The sequence below is a fragment of the Lepisosteus oculatus genome, chromosome 1, assembly GCF_040954835.1.
Source record: "Lepisosteus oculatus isolate fLepOcu1 chromosome 1, fLepOcu1.hap2, whole genome shotgun sequence".
Taxonomy (NCBI): domain Eukaryota; kingdom Metazoa; phylum Chordata; class Actinopteri; order Semionotiformes; family Lepisosteidae; genus Lepisosteus; species Lepisosteus oculatus.
In genome coordinates, this window is record NC_090696.1 from 10142673 (window position 1) to 10165838 (window position 23166).

The window sequence follows — 23166 nt, forward strand, 5'->3', positions numbered from 1 at the left end:
TTAATTATTTTTTAAAAATGTATTTAGATTGAAATGGGAAGAGGTACATCATTTTATAATGATGCCATAATGTGTATTAAAACATTAATTGCAAAATGGGTTTGGGGTTTTGGGCTTTGTATGTGTATGTATGTGCTTATTTTTTGAAATACTTTAAAACAAAAGAAAGGCTGTAAAAGGTAATCATACGATGAGAGTTTTGGAGGGATGCAGAAATTCCTATTTTCATGCCCACTGGTGCATTTTGAAAAGCGGCCAACAAGAATCTAAAATTTGAAAGACGCCAGCTCTAACTTCCCGCCTTTTGCATTCTTGGCGAAGATTTGCAGGTCCTCTTTTGTACAGATGAAAAAGAAAAAGGCATTGAAAGACACCTCTCCTGTGATCATCAGGAGGAAGTAAACTAGCACCGGAGAGGTTAACAGCAGCCAGAGCTCCTCCTCCCTTCTCTACACCCTATGTGACCCCCACAAACTGCCCCCAGCAGAGCTGTGGACACACTAAAAGTCTGCAAAGCTTTTCATTGTTATCCCTGACACAGGATCACCAAGCTTAGATAAAAAAGAAACTGCCAGCTCAAACACAATCATGTGATAGGACCCAGCCCTATCTAATCAAGGGCAGGAGGTCACTTCCGAACAACTGGGCAATAAAAGATTATTTCCAGCCGTGGAACAGAAAGGCCAGTTGGGGAGGGACGGGGGTTCTGCTGTCTGTGTGGGAGGAAGTGGATTGAAAAAAGCCAGCAGACGGGAACCATCTGGCTGTATGCGTGGTCTAATCTTAAAGGGAGGGGGGACACCTCCCTTGAAAGGGGCCACTGCCTCCCTGGAATGATTTAAACCTTTTTTTGTAATTGAGGAGTTTAGGGGCACTTTTCCCCTTTTTGTTGTAAACTGTAGGCAAAAGAGGGACAGGAAAGTCAGAATCAAAAAAATCTCAAGGGCAGATGGGAAAACAGAGGACATAATTGAGTCCAGGGCCCCATCAACAAAGCACACAAGACTCACAATGTATGCCAAGTTTAATTTTGCTAGGGGGGTATACAGCAAAAACACAAATGCTGTGACTATATAATTTCCCATACATAAATGACTTATTAACATAACCATAGTTAAGGGTCGGCTCTATCATCAAAAATAATATTTTTTTCCCCAGAGCAAAGCAAAATAATTTTGTGACTGCAATCCCTCAACACAGATTTAAAGCAGCTTCAAAAGCACTGGACTTCGATGTTGCCTTTGGTATTTTAAACACGCTGCATTCAAACACTAGAAAACTATTTTTAGTGTTATTTGCTATTAATATGTAATCCAATGAAAAATTACAAACAAAAGTTGAAATTAATTGTTTTAGTGTTGATATTGAATATTTATTTCATCATCACAATATTTATAAATATATTTGTATAATAAAACATGTTTATGATCAACAGAAGAAATTAACAAACTATTACCAGGAAAGATACCCTACAGAGGTCAGTAGAAGGACAAGGTTAAACTGATTTTTGGAATCTACTTTTCTTAATTTTGCTTTGTTGTTAACCCACCATACTTGGAAATAGTGAGAAATTCTTTGTAAATGTTTTTGTGAAGTCATCAAGCATCACTACAGTTTTTATAACAAATCAGAAACTGACCTTGGATTGATTTTGGCAAATTCAGAAGAACCTAAAGGAAAAGGCTCATTTAGTCCTTAAAGAACTTCTATTAAAGAGCTACCAAAAACAGGAACTGCATATGAAACTTGAGTGTAGTTTGTTTGTAAGGTGAAAATGTCTAAAATGTGTGGGTGACAGCTGGAGATCAGGATTTGCAGAGACATCTACATTGACAACTGCAGTACAGCATGTTATATTGTATAAAGCCTATTTAAGTGAATAAGTCTGTAAAAAATAATTAAATTATGTAAACTTCATTAGCATGAGATACAACCAGCAGGTTTTATCAGCTCATACAACATTACTACAGTAGGTGCCAAGTGACATGATATTTGAGATGTTGAGCCATGAATTTTGTCGTGTTTATCCAAAGCAATACACAAATCTAGTGGGTAGCCGAATTTTGATAACATCAATTCTATATTTCTAGAGAGCAACTCAATCTCTTCCTAGAATATGCTCTAAATATGCTGGATATGAAACATTCGTGTACATGAAAAGCAAAATCTCTTTTCCTAACATTTATATCTATGCCACTGACTGCATTACATATGATACCATTTGGAAAGGATGAAAAATCAATACCTGCTAAAACTGGCTTTTCATTACAGGTAACTAAATTAAATATCTTCAATAAATGTGCTTTGATTATGAGCTACTGAAAGTAACAGTTAAATTATAATTTGTTATGAACAAGATGTACATAACCGTCCCTGTTGTTTCCCAGATTGTAGAAAATTGCATTCACCATAGCCAACTGTATGCTCTCCGGAAATAATGTTATTAACTTTTATTATCCAGGTAAGGGTTATTGAGCTATTGAAAGGTTCTTTTTAAGAGGATCCTGGGAACTACACTGTCATGTCATCACCGGCTTATGTTGTGCATATCAATGAGACAGCGGCTCGAGTTTCTTTTTAGTGTTCTGAAGGAGTCAGAATGGGAGTTTAAGTCAGACAGGGCCAGTTAGTCGACACCAGAAAAGGACAAAGAGAAGCCTTGCAATAGATTGAAAGATGTGCTTTTTGTTTCATTCACTGCCACTGTGATTATTTGAAATACTACTCAATTTCTGAAGCTGGGGTGAGACATCAAGTTTAAATTTAAAATCACTGTTCTGATAGAAGGATTGGTTTCTTGAGAAAACCTCCAAAACAAATTTGAGAACAATGTATATAACTTACAGTAATAACAAACACACCTTGCAAGTAACATTGGCAAGATGGACAGATGTCAGGCAAGTATTTATTCTGTTACATGGATCATTTGAATGCTTCTGATATCAGTTGAACCTTCACATTTTGATCTGATGCATTCAGAACTGCACCACCACGGGTGTTATTTGTACTGATCTCCCTTAAGGATGTTGTGTTCATCCATGTTTTTTTTTAACAAGGCTTGTGATCCCAATATCACTGCACTTCACTAAACTAAGAATCGTTTACAAAACAAGATGGCATCGTTTTTCTTCCACCGAAAGGAGGACCATTCCCCAACATCTAAAAGCATTCCATTGAGTCAGTATTTGCCTATGGGAATCTCAGCTGTTAAGTATACACATTGAAATGCAAAATTATCCATACAAAAGGCAGGAAATTGCAGTGTAAAACAATTAGCGCTTAATTAGCTGGATTAAACAAAACTTTACATTAAGGAATGCTGTATGTCTGCATGTTTTTCCGCTTGTCTAACGGTAGCTTTATGCAACAGCTCTGCCAGACCCCTGCAAAGAAAAAACAAAAAAGCAGTGTTGTTTAGGCTCCTGGAAATGTTTCCTGGGAGACAGTGAGAGATAAGCAGCTGTAAAGCTGCACTCTGTCTTTCCTCACTCTATCCCTCCCTGTAATTTCTGGGAGCACATTGAAAGGCAGATTTTTTTAAAGCAATAGTTTACTTGCAGAAACAGATCTACTATACTCCCCTTTCCATACTTCCTTAATACTGTAGACTGAAGTGAAAATATGACAACTAATCCTTCACAAATTTAAAGGAAGCACTGATTGGGTTTCTTAAGAACATTTGCACAACTTTTTAAAAAGGAAACTAACACAAAGTTAAAAGCTTTCAGGTTTCAAAAGTGAACTTCCTTATTTTCAACACAACTTTCTTTGGCAATTCCTTTAAAAAAGACTAATAATAAATCCCTACTTGTATTTTTTTTCAAAGCCTCTAAGAAGACCTGTGTACTTAAAGCTCTGGACAAATTGGGTGTATGGTAGATTTGTCAAATATTCATTTTCTCTAAAATCATATTGCATGAGCTTTTTTTTGTGAGGTCATGTAAAACATTCAGTATTAAAAAAACTGTATTGGCTTAATTATGAAAAGATATGAAAATACCATAAATGGCATTCAGGACCTAAAACCCGAAAGAACAGAAAGGCTCTTGAGTAACTCCAATGAACATGATGAGTCGCTAAGACTATCATTCCTCCGTTTAGAAATAACTTTAAATGTAAAATAAATGCCACCCCCACACCACAACCACCACCCCCACTACTAATTTCTACTTATATGGTATTAGGAAAATAATGAAAAACACATGAGGTTAGGAAAACTGAAAGTTAAGACTGCTGTTTATGATTAATTTTCTCCATGAATGTTTATGGAAACCTTTCAAATGGTAGTGCTGTCTGCTAACCAGTGATCCTGCCTCCATGTAATGTACAGGACAGCAGTTCCACTCTGACTCAGAAGGTAATCATGAATGTTTGCACTTATAGCCTAACTGCTGTCATAGCAGACAGAATGAGCAATTCTGCTTGCCCCCGAAAACAGCTCTGTGGGTGTGTGGTGGGGGGAACCAATTTTAAATCAAACACTCACGTAAGAAAACATTAGAGGCTCACCTACTTGATGGAATCACTAAATACTTGCACAAATCATTAAGATCCAGAGGAAGTCTCAGGCTGCTCTAAACTAAGATGTTGTTCATAATCGTAAGCAATCTCTAGCAGATAAAATGAACAGAAAAGTTAACTTGAATTCATATAAAAGCATTCAGGTCCAAACAGCCTAATACGTTTGTTTACAAAAGCAGAGTAAACTCCCAAAATAGGACCTTCAAAATGCTTTTGGTACAAGCTTATTGCTATAGAACTGGACAAAGATTTTAGCATTTGACAGACATTCTCTACTCTAATTTAGTGTTTCAGCAAACAGTTTAATAGTGTATTGGGGGTACGGGGACACAAATTAAACAGGCAGACCATCCGTTTGGGGAAAAAAAATGTTATGCAATTTACTTTACTTGATATTTACTTGGTTAATAACAGTGTTTCATAAAGCCCCTCCAAACAGGATTTAAGAACGTGTACTCAACCCTCCTAGACATTATTGTAGATTCCAAACTATGAACTATGCGTTACCAAAAAAAAAAACAATGCAGGCAGTGAGGAGCCGAATACATATGCTTGCCTCTATCTGCTTTCCAAATCCAGAGCAAACATTATCTACTGTTAATTACCTGTAAAGTACAGCTTTAGTCACTTCCTCTCTGTCTAAGAGCTCTAAAGAGAAACCTGAAAAAGTCTCCTATTGTTTTCAATTGTGAAAGAGCCAGCAGCAAGTGGGGCTCAAATTGCAGCTCTGAAAGGTAACAGGAAATTGGCAAACCGCTAATCTGCACTAAACTATTCATAGTAACAAAAGCTTCATTCCTGTTGAAAAAAAAAACAGAAATTTAAGACAGGTCCATTTAGTAGTAAAAACCCAGTTACTTCTAACTGCTTAGACTCACAGTAACTACACCATATACTGAGCCACTAGGTTAAGGATGAACTGATTAAATGTTCCATGTTTTAAACTCAGGTCTTTTGTTTGCACGTTAGCAACCAAAATCTGAGTACCAAGAAGTCTCAAAAGCTGCTAACCACTGCTTTGCTAACCACTATCTCGTCGTTTTGAATTCAGGGGTTTGCATTTGAGCTCCTAAAAACTGTCAGATGTTAGCTCTTTGTATTTATGTTTACCTAAAGCAACCAGAACTACAATTATCCAAAATACCACAAGCCTACAATCCAAGAAATAGTAACCCCATTGCATAGCCCTGAGGGTATAAACCATTGCAATCTAAAAATACCTTGTGGTTAATTACTCACTCCATGTTTCAAAGACAACCCTGGTATTTATAGATGTTGCATGTGTTTTCGGTCAAAGCCACAAAGAGTTCTGTCAGATTTAGTCAAGGAACAGACAAGTAACTTCCCCCCAGGGCCACCATGTTTCCTAAAGTGACAAAAGCCTAAAAAAAATGTTACCAAATGAGGCTGTGTTACTCTTGTCAGCACCTTCAGTGTATCCTGGCAATTGCAGACAGAATGCATACTATAAAATTTCAGCAGGCTGCTAGCAAGTTTATTATCTTTGAACAGGTGGCCCTGAATTTAGATAACTCCTAATTCTTAAAGCTCCATACTCTAGGGTACAATTTGGACCATTTGTTGTGAAATAAAAACACCCCCCTAATGCCATAAAACTAGAGGGAAAAAAAACAGGGTCTAACTTCATGGAGTCCTTAAATTGACCTTCTACATTATTAAAACTTCTAAAAAAAACATATCGTACAAGACTAATGCATTTCTCCCCATGCAGTATGTCAAGCTATGCAAGTAAAATGCTACGCAATAACCTCATATTCTGACGAAAACCAAAAAACACTTAGTAGCATACCTATATTTCTGTCTACTCCGAAAAACATCAAAATCAAGACTCTGTATGAGCTTTAACTTAAGGTTCTGAACAACAAAATCAAGGTAGTCACAAGGTAGATCTGTGTACCTAAACACAAAGCCTATTGTTTTAAGATGAAAGCAAAGGCAAATTTATCTTAATGATTAATGGAGAATACAACAGATTAACAAGGCCGACCCTGGAGGTAGCAAAGATGACTATGCATCAAAACCATACCAAAAGAAAAAAAGCAGTTTTAGAAAATACATGAGCAGCAGAGATTATACTTCCATCTAAAGTGTAACTGATTTCACAAGAACATTTCAATGGCAAATGTAATTTTACTAAATGAGGAGTTGAAGAACAACTTGTTCTGTGCAATGCAGAAAAATTGTGAGGTTTAAACTACGTTTAGTGAGGATTAAGAGGGAAATAGGGCAAATTTATTACAGGTAATTAAAATACTCAGAGATCGAAGCAATTATTGGCAACAAACTACTTGCATAACTTTTGGTTCATCAATTCCCTGAATATTAAAGCTGCAATTTGGATATCAGACTAATGTTAAAGTGAGGTTCCCAGAATATTTTACCTTGGTTTGATCAAGTAAAAAAATTAGCTTCAATGCATGAAATCAACACAAGCCTTCCAGGAAATTAAAACGCAAGACAAGAAATATTTTTCATTAATTAATATATTTTCTGCATTATAGTTAACATAGGTATTTTCTTTTGTGCCACCCTTTAAAATTTTCAGTAAGTATTGATATTTTGTTATATTCAGACATGAGTAAAATTTCAAGACAGTCTTTTGCAATAAATATCATAAAATAATAGAGCTTCACATAATAAATATTCTTTACAACAAAGTGTTTTAACAGACATTTTCCTCCAAAAATAGCCCAAATTCATCTTTACGATTTATACATAAATTTACAAAAAAAATAAAAATACAAAATGCCACGGTTGTGGTCCATGAACAGAATATTTGGAAGTAGGGAGAAAACCAGATCCTATAGAAATACTTTTAAGATAAATTAGCTGAACTGAACAGAACTGGCCAGTTTTGTATGGCGCCCACCGATTACTTAAGATAAAAAATAAGTCTTGGTTGCTATGGATATCTGGTAACAGCTACATATTGTCTAGATAGTCCTTCACAGATTTGGTAAGAGGCTGCTCTCACACGAAGCTTGAAGCACAGGGAACTCTCCCTTAAAAAAAAAGAAATTCTCTACAATGAGTCAAGTGTGTTAATGAGTAGCTGAGGAAGAGACAAAGAACTGTAAGGCAAACACTGGTTTGTAGAAGGGTCCAACAGCAAAAGTGGTATCATACTCCAGACATACTCCAAAAAGGATTCTTCAGTAGAGAAGGGGATGGGAGGTGCTTAAGATCTGATAAACAGCAAGAATATCATGAGAGAAAATTCTCCAGCAACAAGAATCAGGAGGGCTTGTCCTGACTCCTTGAGGGCCAGCTCTCCAGTTTGCAATAGACAGTGTTGGAGTTCTTACATCGGCACCCTGGCCTCTTTACTCGGTCATAGCAGCCCTGGCACATCTTCACACAGCCTTTAGCAGGAGGGTAGCAGAGTAAACACGGGAAAAGCAGAGACATTAATCCCATACACAGGAATCTTGAGCAGCAGTGCGACTGGGAGAGGGAGCAAGGATTGTCCGCGCACGAGTCCCCTTCGTCGTCATTCGAACAGTGGTAAAAAATCCCTTTCACCAAGCACATGCAAGTTCCGTGCTCCACCATGCTCTCTGCCGAGCAGAGGCACTGCCTGTTACAGGCCAGACAGGAAGGCAGGGTTCTCGGCGCAGTGCACTCACCACACTTACACTTCCCACACTGTTCACATATGAACTGGTGCTTCGCGATACCCTCTTTCCCTGAAATTTTGAGCGTGTCCTCGGCCGGAGCGGTCGGCTTGGGCTGTGTCCGAACAGTCCTGTCGGACCGGTGAGCCGAGCTGGGCCGCGTTGGGGGCGAGCGCCCCAGAAGCCCCTGCTCAGAAGAGGCACTGCTATTGCTCCCTGAACTTGCAGCACTTCCTGTGCTGGTAGACCTGCTCAGCACAGGTACCCTAGCATTGTACTGCAGTCCCACCTGACCCGGCTGGGCAGAGGACCGGTGTTCATAGTTATTATTCACATTGATAAGAATAATTTCGTGAGTTCTTTCATGTTTTTCGGGCCTCTGCGTCGTCCTGGGAGCTGGCTTCCTCACCACAGAAGGACCCTCGGTGTACTCATTGCTGGACCGGATAGCCTTGATTTGGTCTAACGACAGAATGGCTGTGTGCTGGAGCTCCCTTTCATAGTCGAACCTTTGCCTGCTGTCCAAGGAAGGCTGCTGGATCACAACGAATGAACCGCCGCTGCCATGTTGACTTTGGAGCTCCATCTGTGGTGATCACAACTTCCAACATTCACTGTGGACTTGGCATGCATCGGAAACCCTGTGAAGACATGGAGCATAAACAAAACGACACAAACAAATGAGAATCAAAATTAAGCGAGCCCCGTGGCACGTAAAACAGGAAGCCTTCACGATAAGCCGCGAATGGCTTGAACTATGTAAATACTTTGCCAATAAACGATTAAAGCGAGGCTTCAGCTAAAATCTGTAGAATCTCTTTACACGTAAATAACAGATCGTTTTGAACGCAAAACTGCGAGATGAGGTTCTTTGGCGATATTTTTCATTAGCGTGGATTTTCACACCATTGTAATAACTGTTCAGTTTTATGATCGGTGCATTAAACAAGGCGCATATTACCCAAGTTTTCAACAACCTACTTCACAATGCACGCATATCGGTTTAGTTCAAATGCTGCCCGTCCCTATTTACATTTGTATAGCTAGTTAACATTAAAATGCGACGCGGCAGCGAACCGAGGATAAGGTCCATATTGACAAAATGATTCCCTTATTTAACAGTTTAAGCGAATGCATTTGACAGATTAAAATAACGCACTAAATGTACCAAAACATCCATCCAAGCAGTAAAAATGGCACTGTAGAAAGTTAAATTTGAACTATTACAAACCTTTTAACCTTTTTATGTCTATGTCAATATTAATCATACTTTTCCAGAGCTCAAAATGACCAATTCTGCTTTAGGAATCAAGAAAAACAACACACGCTCGCCGTGAGACCGTGTGTGAAAGCACGTTTCCGAAGCGAAACCCGATCTTGCGAGACAGATGTACTAAGCTGCTTATTTGCTCCACTTTTAACACGACGTTTTACAATTGCGGACGAGCCAGAGAAAAACGTGGTGCGTCTCCTCAAAAAAAAAAGAGAGGCCCTTTTCCCTTACCTTGCTTCGTTCACTATTCGAACAGAAACATCCTTAAGGACTTCGTTCAGGTTGCTGAAACAAATGTCCCGGTATCGGAAGGGCAGCGCGCGTTTCTTTCCTAAAGCACAGTACAATTCCTAAATTTACCTCCTACTGCTGAGTCCGTCCAACAATGTTCATCTGCAAAAACTACCCATCTTTAAGAGTCCAGGCTATAGCTCAAGCACGTTCAGCATGCTCTCGAAAGTTGAATCTGTCGTATTTCACCACTATCTGACGGTACCGCGGGTTTCAGCAGTATAGCTGCGCCCTCTCCGACGGCAAGTGAAGAACTGATTAATAAACAGATCCCGGAGACGAGCCGAGGGAGGAAGGAAAAACTTATGAATGAAAACAAGCCCCGTGGGGGGAGGGGTGTTTGCGAGTTACCGCAGGAGGGCGAACTTCCTAATTTTTAAAGGAAGACCGTTCTTTCCTAAACACAGACTAAAAAAAAAACCCTGAATAAAAACAGTGGCAGGGAGCAGAGGGGGTTACATCTTAGTGCCTCGATTTCGACGCGTAGAACGCAATGTATTAAAATACCCCTTTGTAAAAACAAGTTTTATGACTTCGCATTTATTTAATAGACGTAAATTATTATAGTGCTTAGCTTATTATATCCACCGAGGACATTAGTTGCGCCACTATCTAGCTATATGAATACGATTGCGCACCACATAGCTCTAGTAACATTACATGGCAATTCGGAAATCTTCGAACAGGATGAAGACTCACCTATATGCAATTACCCATGATGTCCAATCCATCAACCAATAAACCAGAGAAGATCCATCCACCTGAATTGTACTTATGCATTAAAGTTTGTAAATATCGCATATAACGACGACTGTAAATCCAAAACAGGCAACGTCAGTTCTGTTTCTCCGGGTGTGTGCATTCATATACCAGTTCATAAATATGTTCCAGAAAAGTAAATCCACGTATTACACTTAAACGTTGCAACAAAAAGTGGACCCGATACGGTTGGCAAGTCTTGAGGCGCCGTTCTCAAGTCCGGTAACGTCGTTACTGTCAACGCAACATCACGGTAACGAAGGCACACACGAGGCGGGCTTAGCCCGTTACGAAAATTAACATACGTCGGAAGACGAGGCTGATACATCCAAGTTTACCCTGGTACCGTGCCTAGGAAGATTCTCTGAACATGCAGATTGCTACACGGGAGACTCCATCAAAGGGAGACTAGCGCCGCACTGCACAGCCGCCTCTTGCACTGAATGAATGAGAACCTCGAGGTCTGTGTTTGTTCGCCCAGCTCGCTCCCATTGGCCGTCCAGGCCCCTGAAAAAGGATACATCGCATCCGCTCTTAATTCATTGGGCAGCAGTGGGAGGGTGGGCGAGGGAGAGAGGTGTGTGGTGCTTTAAGGTGGAGCACTCTGGTTTTTTTTTTAAACGCTGGATTAAAGAATTTAAAACTAGTCGTAAAAAACGGATTTTTTTCCGATGGGGAAAGTAACTCCATGGTCTGACCAGATACAAAAGTCAAAAGTTCCACAGTTTCATTTAAAAAAAAACGGAGAATATTCGCTATCGTTTTAAATCTCTTAACGCGTTACTTACATATTTCTCCCCCCAAATAATCATGTTTTTGCATTCGGTTGGCGCTTAATCGCATCGCTTCTGGCTAAAACCGAAATTATGCTTTCTTTAAAACGCCTGTGCATCCAATTAAAACCACCTAAACATCAGCTACAGAGAATATATTATGCAATGTAGGATAATTTTAAAATCCACACTTTCTTTTTACGTGTACATGTTTTGGTCTTTTTCTCCCTGGTCTCCCCCCGCCCCCCCATAACACAGCCTTAACTTTCAGGAAGTATTTCAGAACCACCTTAAATCGTAAAGCGCCCCATGAGGAGGGGAAGAAAGACAAGATGCCCCTCTCAGTTCCTGGCTGTCTGGTTTGATTGGTGTTGAGGATGCATTACATCCGGCTCCATGAGAATGGGAAGTTCAATACAAAGTCAATCTGTTCTATTCAGATGGAAAAATCAATAGATTTTTGACCTTTAGAACAACCTGCTGGTTCCGATTGCACGTGAAACGGCCACTTTTACGACAGGGAAGCCGGCACTGTAATAAACCCGTTACAAAATCCTGTTCCATGTGTTTTAAATCAGTGTGCTTTAATACTTTTATTTAACTAGAATTTAACAATAACGTAACACTGCATACCCTACAGTACTGAAGTCAAATGTGCTTTTGTTTCATCTTTGATTGCAAAAACGAATACTTCGAAGTTTTCTAAGGTTTCGCGTTTAATTCGGGTGCCAAAAGTCCATTTTTTATCAATCGCAGCAATTAGCGATTTTATCACTAATCGCTAGATTAACCTTGTTAAATGCTCGTTTCTGTCACTTCATTTTCTTCAGATTCTGTCAACGGTAAAAATCCGCTTTTTCAGGTCTGGGATTTTGAACAGTGGAAAGGGAAATTGTACCCAAATACAAAGATCGCGAATTGCGACCTTTGGAATTCAGTTATTCCCCTAGATTAAATACATAGTAAAAATGTGTTTTAAATGGTAAATTGTAACTATTTACAACAACTGCAATGCTGAGATTAGTTTCCATAACGTGTCTTAAAATAACAGTTGAACGAATTACATTCGTTATTTGTTTTTCGCAATAATTCCCATTCGAAACAGTTTTTTTTTGTACTCTTACAATAGAAAAATTGCTTTGTAGAGAAGAACCCACTGATAGACATCATGGTTTTATTTCCAGGTGTACAATAACTAGATGAGACGTTACAATACTTTGTTCTCGTTGCACTATATACACGGATATATTATGAATTATGTGCAGTTAAATATATAACAGTGGTTTAACCGTGGGCAGTTAACAGATTATTACATTGCTCTGTTCGTCTTACTTTCACGTGGCTCGCTCTAGTTCAAGGTGGTGCGTTGGGCACTCCAGGTTTTCGATCTTGAATAACGTGGAAAAGCTATTTTTTTGGTATTTTAGGTTCACGTCCGTTTAAACAAATCGATTCTAAGAATTTAAAGCTTTTATACACCAAAAATACTAAAGTCCTAAAGTCATAAGCGTTTCATTACTCCAGATCGTATTGGGATTTTTTTAATTTCTCCACATCATTCAACCACCGAATAGCTGACAGAATATGTGCTAACCATTGACTGCTTACCAAAGGTAGGACAATATATATATATAGAATACAGTATACATACCTCACACCCGAAGAAGGCTCCCCAGCCGAAACGTTGTGTTTTCTTCTCTTTTCAGCATGGAATAAATCTATTACTTGTTCCTATATTGTGTACATGAAGAGGACAGATGCGATGGTTTCAAATATTCTTTATTAAACGTCTTCCTATGCAGATAGGAGCATGATGTAATGTATATTACCCCCTTTTTAATCTGTCACAGACATAAAATGTTTTGGTACTTCAAAAGCTATAAGAACAGGAAATAATATTTTTCCCATCATTTTCAGAATACATCCGAATGTGCATATAGTGCATTCAATAGAATAATACAGATAAAAAAAAACACATTAAAGTCTTGTTTTATAAAATAAAAACCTGGGGCCGGTATTTTTTTATTAACTGTAAATTGACATTGTATTATTTCAGGTATTAACCAAAGAGGCTGCAGTGTCCAGTAGTGTATGGTGGTCTTGTGAATTGGATACAAACCAGTATAAAACCAGAGTCCTGGAGTTACGCTGAAGTCCTTCAAAATGAAAGCAAAAGAAAAGTATGTTGTTTCAGACAGAAGGTGGGAAGAACATAATTGTGATTCTAATAAAAAAAGTTTGGTGATGAAAAACAAAAATGAAACAAGGAGAAGCTCTGACCCAGTAATCTGATGTCCCTGATGTCTGCATTATTGTTTTGCATTATGTTTTGAAAGTCGTGTTTTCCTGTTTTTTTAATATACAGGTTAAGCTCACAGTATGTCTGAATAAATCTTACATCTGAAGAAATTTTAAAAGATATCCCAAGAAGGCGCTGGCCCATCAGTAACCAAGATTATACCCACGACATGTAGCATCAGCGGTTCCACAAGATATTTTCAGATGTCTATGGAGATGTGGGGCAATTCACAGTTCAGACTCAATTCACAGAAGGAGATATACTGTAGATAGCAGTGAATTGTGTCTAAAGGAACAGTCCAGAACATCGCACATGTACGCATGGTTTCCTGTGAGAATGACATGTCCACAGAGCTGTCTGAATTAATACATTAGTCAACTTTGTTGTTACTTTCATGATGCATCACAGGCACATGCATCAATAGTCATGTCTCTTGTGAAGTCAGTTACAGTACATCAGTCCTCTCTTCCTTAGGGCAGAACAGTAAGGAACAGGAATCACAGGACATCCCACATGCTGTAACATTTACACTAATATGGACTGAATTAGTCACCAATGGAACATGCGATTCTTTAATATTTAGGAGTCACAGTGTATATTTGTTGAAAAGCAATAGAAATGCAACAAATGCTTCTTGTTGGTTCCAAAACTCATCTGTTGTGTTCCCTGCCTCTCAGTACACATGTCTTGTAGAATTAACTGCTCTGGAGTCCATATTGCGAGACTATGAGCTCACAACCTGGTTAGGAAGACACTGCAGTTGTAGCTTTGAGCCAGGTACCTAACTCATACTGTTCCAGTACAATGTTCTGCAGTACAATGGGTATGTCGCAGATGATCATAAATAATAGCATAATTACATATGAGAATCTGATTTCAAACATTTGATCTAGTTAGAAATGCTTAATATGTGTGCATGTACTGTATTCAAAGTAAATCATTGAACTATTTGACAAAATAAGAACTATTACAATCCTTCGCATCATTTTGTATTAAAATTATATAAGTTTATGTCATTTTCGGAAGTACAAATGACTGTAATGTCATACAGTAGAAGGCAGATTTATTAGCAATGTGAGGCAGTATATAGGCCACTCTGCTTCTGGTAATTAACATACGACTGGATGAGGGAATCTGGAATCCTCGGTTTTACAATCTCCAAAGCAGTTTCGAAGTGCTTTCCCCTGATGTACTTGGCATTGATGTCCTCCTGAAGAGCCAGAAGTGCTGCTTCCTGACACAGGGCCGTTATCTGTGGTAGGATACAAAACACAGACAAGGCAGCTCTTTCACCAATATAAGAAAACATTCTTCCGTTTCTTGCAAATGAAAGTCAGTACACATACAACGGCATTTAACTTTCTTCATGTCTTGTCATAGGTGTTCAGTACCCTCCTAAGATAAATAACTGGAGATCTGGGAAGAACATTAAGAGAAAATGGACAGGACATTTGGCACACTGGCTTGAGCTGTTATAGTCTTCCCAGTTAATTACATGAAAGGTTTATTCCAGTTGAGATTTGTACCATTCGTACAACTAGGTTGCAATGTAAAAGTTGTTAACTGCAGAACTCATTTAACACACACTTAACTTTAACCTTTAATAAATAAATGAAGAAAAACAGTATTGCTGCCTCTGTGTTTCCCTGTAATACATCTGAAAAACAGAAATACGAATGTCTGTTGCTTCTACTTGCACACACCACAGCAGGGTTTAGGATTGTTCTTTACATTTGCAAGCTTAAACACATTTTTAAATTAGGCTACGCAAGTTCAATGGAGATAACTGAGCAATATGCACTATGTGTTTAAGGTCTCATAATTTTATTTTATTTGCAATTCTACTATGGCGAGGTCTCTGGTAAATTCAGACCTTAAATTACATTTTGTTTTCCAAAAAATATATGCAAAGTATGGTGTATGTTTGGTGTTTTGCCTTTTTTTCACCTTTTCTTGTGATTTTCAGATTTCAATTTCTCACACCTTAACTTTTCAGATGTTCACTTTTTTGATTAGTCAAATGTATATGTCATATTTAGTCATACATACATGAACAATATGTATAGACTTTTAAAATTGTATTCCTGTTAAACTATAGCCAGTTAACTTGCATCTATTTATTTTCTTTGTGTTTTCACAAGGTACTTGAAGCTATTTCTGATTTACTGCAGTCTGTAGAATTAGCAGTGACAGCTAATATGATGAAAGTCTACAATGCTAAAATTACCTATTTTCCAGAACGCAGGTGTCTATGTCAAAAGAATGATCTTACAGCACTAGAAATGATTCAAATACCTCTACTAAAATATGTGGTATAAAAGAATTTGAAAAAGGGCACACAGTTACACAGTAGGAAGAGCCAAATATTCACAGTACTTTCCAAATGTCTTGGGACAACAAAGTAAAAACCATTATTTGTGCTTTACAGAAAAGTAGTCTGGATTTGCAGTCTTGAGATTAAAGGGAATGACTAGTACAATGCATCTTTAATCACTGGGTACATCCATGTGTACATTTGATCATATTAGAATAAACATGTATTTAGATACATGCATTTTTAATGATCTCCATAAGTATTGGGACATATTCATTTTAAGTACATTTCAGACTGTAAAAATTAATATTAAGAGTATAATACTCTGGGGTAATAACTGCACAAAGCCTGCAACCTACTGTGTTCACCAAACTCCTTGTGTAATTATATGAAATTCTTTGCCAAATTCTTTACCATTTAGGTGCTTGCTTCTTCCTGGGTCTTGACTTAAATAGTTTCTTCTGCTTGGAAAATGTATGCTCAGTTGAATTTTAATCTTGATATTGACTTGGGCAGTCAAATATTTCCCAATTTCTTTTCTCCTGATGAACTGAATTGGTTGTTTTTGATCATTTGGAAGTATGGAAGCATTTTTACCTACATAAGCAGACAAAATATTTCTGTAAACTTCAGAATGAATTCTGTTACTGGTGACACTATCAGGTACATGACCTATAAAGACGAGTCAGCCATGATATGACTTCCACTATGCCTCACAGATGACGTGATGTTCTTTGGAACATGTGAAGCTACTTTCTTTTTCCACGGTTCAACTTTTCCATCACTTTAGTAAAGTAACTCAGTTTCATCTGTCCATAAAAGATTGCTCCCAAACTCTCCAGGTCCATCTTTGCACATACAAGTAAATTCTGAAGCATGGTGTGAGTAATTCCATGGTCTATGTATGGCCACCTCTGGAACTGACTTTAATAAATATTTATTAAAATCACTGGGTTGAACACAAAGTATAATTTCATTTAAATATTATGCTACATTCAAATGGAATTACTTAATACTAATATTATTGTACTTTTCATTCCTTTTAATCTAATTATTACAACTACAAACTGCCTGACTATAAAACACAAAAAACAGTTAAGACATTGCTGTCTCAATACTTTCTGAGGACACTATGTTAATCTAGCCTACATACTAAAGTAGATTTTTCCATATTAAAATTTGTATGCATTACAAAACTTAACAAAAAGGAGAGGAAAAAATAATGGACTGTAATATTATTTGTTTTTCAGAGCAACCATTAACTGAGAAAGGTTAACTGAAACACATTGACAGTTAAAACGTTCTCCAAAGGTTTAATACATAAAAGAAGAAATAGCCATTGGTCAACAAGTGTCTATATTAAAACAAATCTGTTTCTACTTATTTAAGACTTCTGGAGCTTCCCACAATTTGGGTGTTTTCTCTTTCTGAAATGTTGAAGAGCTCACTAAAACATGTAAATAAAGTCATGGTCACAGGTGAAACTAATTTATCAGTATTAATCCTGCATTTATCCTGGAACCGTTCCAGTAGATGGTACACAAAAACACTACTGCTTGTGACCCTGCGTTTGCAACAGACCAAACATTCAGATAGCTTAAAACTTTTTCCATTTTAAACTTTTGAAGTTGGACCTACTACCAGTTTTAGTTTCCAATTAAAGTGTTAAGTATAAACTAGCAACGCTGAACTGAAACATCTGATCTGTTAGACAATAGATGACATTTGTCATTCTCATAAAAAAGTGACTCACTCACAAGGCATGCATAGCATTTCCGAAAGGTCATAACATAAATTTCAATGTCATGGTTGCATAATTCCTCAAGGGCTACCACATTGTGCTAGACACTTCAATTTCCAAAAGAAACTAACAAGCCTAAAATGGCCATGGAACTGCAATCACCCAAATACACCATGAAGCTAAAATAACAGCCAGCTTTCTACTACCTGAAAGACAGGATTTAAGCTTTAAATGTATGTATTTAAATAACTAGAAACGTAGAAACCCGCTGCTCCTTAAAATGAGTTAATTAACTTATTTAAATTGATTTTCTTTTCTGCACTCCCCTGAAAAGACACATTCTGTCTCTTGAAGACTAGATTGGACCAAAATGAAATTATTTTTATATAACAAGCACAAGGTTGGTGTTGTTCACACAGAGCACAGGGATTTATTGAAGTGCTATGAGAAACGTAGAACATCTTCATGACTCCCACACATTGTGCTTCAACAATTACAATCTATAAAAGGCCAAGTTGGTTATACCTATGAGAGCTGCAAATCCTTCGCCTTTTGCAACATCCACAGAAATGCAATTCCAATATTAACCACATGATAGATTTATGTGTAACATGAGCGCTTGGTTTAATGGAAAATTTTAAACATTGTAAAGTGGAAAACAAAAAAGATTTGGTTAAGAAAACTTCCTTCCTACTTCAAGGACAAAAAAAAACAATAAAAAGAGAAGGAAAAATTCTTCCAGATCCTATGTGTCAACCCTATGAACTGGTTTTTGATAAGAAGCAGGCAGCTGTTGAGAAGCTGAAAACTCTTTTCACGTCACCAAGTATATGTGAGAAGACGTCAGGAATACAATCCCTTCATTCCTGGTTTTGCTCCTTTTGACATTGCCAAGAGGCTTTTGGTCACTAATAAAACCAAAGCAAACAGTAAAATCAGCTTGTGTCGTCTGCAAGCAATCACAGTTTTTCCAAAAGGGGTCCTTCAGTAAAGTACTTTTGGCCCATGGCTTCTTGGCTGTTTAGTAGATCCTATCTTTCCCACAAAAACAAAGCCACTGTGAATAAAAGGGCTAGTTTGTTTAGTGAATCTACATTTCACACTGACAGAAAACATTTTTCTCTAGGAGTTGAATCTCAACATGTCCGTTGAATACTCAATATACCTCTGTACAATATCCGAAACATCTCTGTTAGAAAGACAGAATTCCTTGTGGAACTGCTTCCACAGAAAATTCAAAGACATGGCAGGAATTACAGTAATACTCTAATAGTCTACTTTTAGAATGTTACAAGTATTATTTGAAGCTCACGGCCAACATATCCTGCTAATACAGCACATAAATGACATTAATAGTACAACCTTTAGTTTAACATATTAGATGCATCATTAAGATAGCATTATTACAGGAGTTTGGGAGTCTGGGATTATACAAAAATTACATTTTAACATGTTATACGTTGCTAAATGTACTGGTAACCTGATATAACTTTCAGAGTAAAAAAAACTTTGGCCTGAATATCACACCCCAGTAATCAGTGGGTTATTGGTCATCTGTTTAACTAGGTATGGCAGTTACCCAATATAGCTAGCAACTGTCCTACTTAACCATGCTAATGATATCTTTACACAGAACAGTATATCAGCTTGTTTCTACTAAATTCATAGTAAGGAAAAAAATTTGGAACAGACACGCGGTAGATACAAAATGAGAATATCTGAATGTAATGAAGCTTTTTCTTCAGATTCCTTAAAGTATCACTGTCAACAAACTGCACAAAATGTGAAGGGAACAAGTTATGTGGCTAGCTTCATACTTTAAGGGAATGCCAAGTACAGGACTAATTGAGCTTAGTTTTACTTAGCTTCTCAGAGTGTGACATTTTTTCTAATCAGTATGTAAAATCAAACATGTCACTGTTAAACAAAGCTGGCTGTCTTGGCTGGGCAGGTGCTCACCAGATGGCAGGAAATGGCTTTTCCGTCTCAAAAGCAGCCTAAAAACACTCGGCAGACTTTGTAAACAGTCGTGATGCCTAATTTTCTTCGAAGGGCTTCCCATCAAGCAGGGAATTCAGTTTGTTGTCTTTAAGCAGAGATATGAAATGATGAAGGCAGGCCTTAAAGGAATTATTTCCTTCAAAATTACTGAGTCAAAAGGGAAGGGTGTGGTGGTTGGTGTCAATTATCTGAAGAGCTAGTTTGCTCCAGCCACAGCTGAGCTTTTTACATGCAGAAGAAACAAACACACTCACACACATGCACATAGAAATACCACTCAGAAGCATCAGTGACCCACATCTCTGTGGAATCTGTGAAAGTATAAAACTGACCGAAAGCACATCACAAATATAATCTGTTTTGTTTTTTTAACTGATCCGTTCACATTATTTCACTGAAACCAAAGTCTCTTTTTCTTCACAGCTGAGTTCTGTGCTAGTGATTGCAGGATTTCCATGTTACAGTTCTGTACGTCCGAATCTCGACTTTTTCAAGCCTACTGTACAGACATCCAAACATATACAATGTACAATTCTAAACAATTCTTGTGTAATTATATATTTAAAAAAGTTAATCAGCTACATTTCAACAAAACTCAGATGCAAACACACAAGATGTGCATTTCATTTATAAATATGAAATAGGGATGACTAAATACAGGCTAGATGGGTAGCATGATATCCAACTGTTTCAGTTGTTTGATTACTTAATGTATTCCAGGCTACAGCCAAAAAGCCACTGAGAAGGCCTCTGGCTCCAGGGCATGATCACTAGCACACATAAATTAACAGACTGGATTGTGGCAGCTCAACTAAATTATGAATCACTTTATTTCAATACTGGCATTTTCACACCATTCATAAATTATTGAGGCAATCTCTTCAATACATGGGATTTTTAAATGGGAAGTTCTGGTGATGCAGAATGGGTATGAAGTTATATGGTTTAATTGTGAAACCTACTGTACCTGCTCAGATAAAGATCTCAAAGTTATAAATTTATATTCGCACAATTTATATTGGCACTGTCAGGGATATGATGCCTTTCTCCCATCATCCCTTATATAAATTGAGATTTTTTAAAGATTTGCCTCAGTTTCTCTTAGGCAGAACTGGCAAGATATTAGCAAGGTTACAAAACAATATCCACTATGATCAAATGTCTTGACAGGTTCATGCCAGAAAGGTCACAGATGGATGGAGGTTATTCTGCCCATTGTACCTTACAGATATTAATTCCCCTTGACATCAATTAACCTAGCCAGAATACCTTTAGATATGGAAAGAGGCCAGAATATCAAAGTAGAAAACATGTGAGCTTCATACAGAAGTCACCCCAGTCCAGAATTGAGCCCTGCACACAAGGAACAGCAACAGTCATGGCAGACAGACAGGGTGTGAGATGTCCTAACATGAATTAAGTTTCAGAAGTGTTTAGGTTGTTCCTACAAAGAGCAGACTAAAGCCAGCACTGGATTTGTTTAAATATACTGCATGTACATAAAAAAATCCATTTGGATTAGGAGATACAATTTTTTTGCAACCACAACAAGGGTAGGCTTCCTCGACATTGATACGCTGTTGCTGGTTGGTAGTCGAGTTTATTCCCTGTGCCTAGTTGGTAATTTAACTGGGGTTAGCAGGCAAAGCAATCTGACTGCACTAGATGGCCAATGTGGTGTATATCTAACAGCGCAGAGAGCCAGATTCTCAAGTACAGATGAAATTCCGCTGAATGACATCACAGCTGGCATGTGGAAAGAAATTCCTTTGAGGTTGAGGCATTTCCACTTCCCATGCATCCCATTATTACATGCCCACAACATGAACTGATATCCTTTTGAGAACTTTCAGCTGGACGTCCTCCTGTTCTCCCTTTGCCTGTCCTCTGTTTACTGTCTCTGCTGCGCTTCATAAAAGGTTTGCAGATGCACTAATGCACTAAAATCCATATTTTTGCTGTGCTTGCTTGCGGACGTCATCGCTGGATGCTAGTCTATGTTTTCATTAACTGAAGAGGCAGGTGTGCAAGTTAACAGATTTGATTTCCTTTAGTTTATTTTGATACATATTAGATGTGAGTGACACCACTTTGATAAATGCTAGGACCACTCCATTTTTCTTATATCATTAAATTTTACTTTTTATAGACCTATCTTCAGTCACTTTTAAATTTAATTTGTGTTGTAATGAGAACTTTCTATAGCGAGCGATACAGTTCTACAGTTTCTAAAATAATATTTTTCCTATTAGCAAAAATTCATAAAATTAATCAAATAATAATTTAATAAAAACAAATAATTTAATGTAATTTGAAGGACCAAATTGTATTGTAGCTGCAGCAGCCAAAGTGAATGAAAGGACATTTCTGGCAGTTTACTGGCAGTAAAACAATGATTAAAGAAAACAAGTGCTTGACATATTCACCAGATAGGTCCCTCCTGTACCTTTTCTGTAACACACTTCCAAAGACGGAATGCTTAAAACATTTATGATAATCAACCAGACCCTTTATCTTGATTTATAGATTAGTTTAAAGTCATCTTTACTGGAACAGAACATTTTTTACATATGATACATAGAATTTTCCTCACTATAATACATCCGTATACAGCCCCCTGAATCCCAGAAGATTGAATAATAAGGTTTGGAGAACATAATTAAACAGGGAGCCCAGGACACAGTCCTGAATTCTAAAGTTCAGAATGCATTGTCACAAGGCAATGACAAATACACTTGTAGACATGAAATGTATTTGTAGAGCTTTCAATAGATGAAAAAAGAATATGGTTTTAAAAATAGGTTATGAGAAGATAATATTGTGATTAATATTAAGATATTATGTAAAAACTGGATAAAAAAAGCTCGCATCAAAGAGATACCTTTAAATAATACTTAAAAATGAAATAATATAAATAATATCAAATACTACCACATCACCATTCATCAGATATTTGATATTAGAAATTTGAAAGTTCTTGCTGCCAAATTGTTCTTAATTGCTTGTGATACTGCAAAGGAACATTGCTGTGAACAGTGGTGTTCTTCCTAAAACTATTATGCCGGCTCATTCTTCTTAAAACTAGGAGATACACTTACAAAAAGAGTAAATCCCAATTATTTGTTTAGAATATATATTTTAATATGATAGGCTCTCCTTGCAAATGCTTTGTATGAACTTTTAACTTACGCAACCTAAGGAACAGAAAGCTCAAAACTGAATGCCGTGTAAGGAAAGAGTCTATTTTGTGAGTTTAAAAAATAAAAATAAATTATAATACACTGATTAAAAAACACCCATCAATTTTCCAGGAAGAATGTTTCTGGTAACAAACACCATCAGCTACAACTTCAAATTTTCAGGGAAAAAAAAAAAACCCAAAAGAAATATTTATTGCTTTCCTTAATACAACATTAAAGAAAGATTTATAAAAAAGTCAGATGTTATCATAAGAGGACAACCTCTGTTGATGGAAATGGACACAGCACCTGGCCAAAAATATTCGCAACACCAGTCAAAAACAATACCTTTTGCAATTATTGCTCCTCGGGCAAGAAAC

General features: G+C 37.3%; 2 protein-coding genes across 5 annotated transcripts in view; both read right to left on the reverse strand.

Moving 5' to 3' along the window:
• Positions 1-7007: 7007 nt before the first annotated feature.
• Positions 7008-10987, reverse strand: spry1 (sprouty homolog 1, antagonist of FGF signaling (Drosophila)). 4 transcript variants are annotated; one of them, XM_015343894.2, is made up of 2 exons: positions 10785-10987; positions 7008-8797 (listed from the first exon to the last, which is right to left on the reverse strand). In XM_015343894.2, exon 2 carries the CDS (start codon positions 8740-8742, stop codon positions 7777-7779), a length of 966 nt encoding a protein of 321 aa, XP_015199380.1. In that variant the 5' UTR covers positions 8743-8797; positions 10785-10987; the 3' UTR covers positions 7008-7776. The 4 variants fall into 4 exon arrangements, with proteins under 4 accessions (XP_015199380.1, XP_006629227.1, XP_015199379.1 ...); XM_006629164.3 differs by having other exon boundaries at positions 10420-10987; XM_015343893.2 differs by lacking the exon at positions 10785-10987 and adding an exon at positions 9790-10375.
• A 2026-nt stretch (positions 10988-13013) lies between these two features.
• Positions 13014-23166, reverse strand: part of afg2a (AFG2 AAA ATPase homolog A) — a 150831-nt gene continuing 140678 nt past the window's right edge. Inside the window, exon 16 of the mRNA XM_006629194.3 lies at positions 13014-14803. Coding sequence (XP_006629257.2) covers positions 14618-14803 — 186 coding nt within the window. The 3' untranslated portion in view covers positions 13014-14617. The remainder of the gene's footprint in view (positions 14804-23166) is intronic.

Coding starts and splice junctions, on each gene's coding strand:
- spry1 (XM_015343894.2), bottom strand. CDS start 8,742: ATGGAGCTCCAAAGTCAACATGGCAGCGGCGGTTCATTCGTTGTGATC.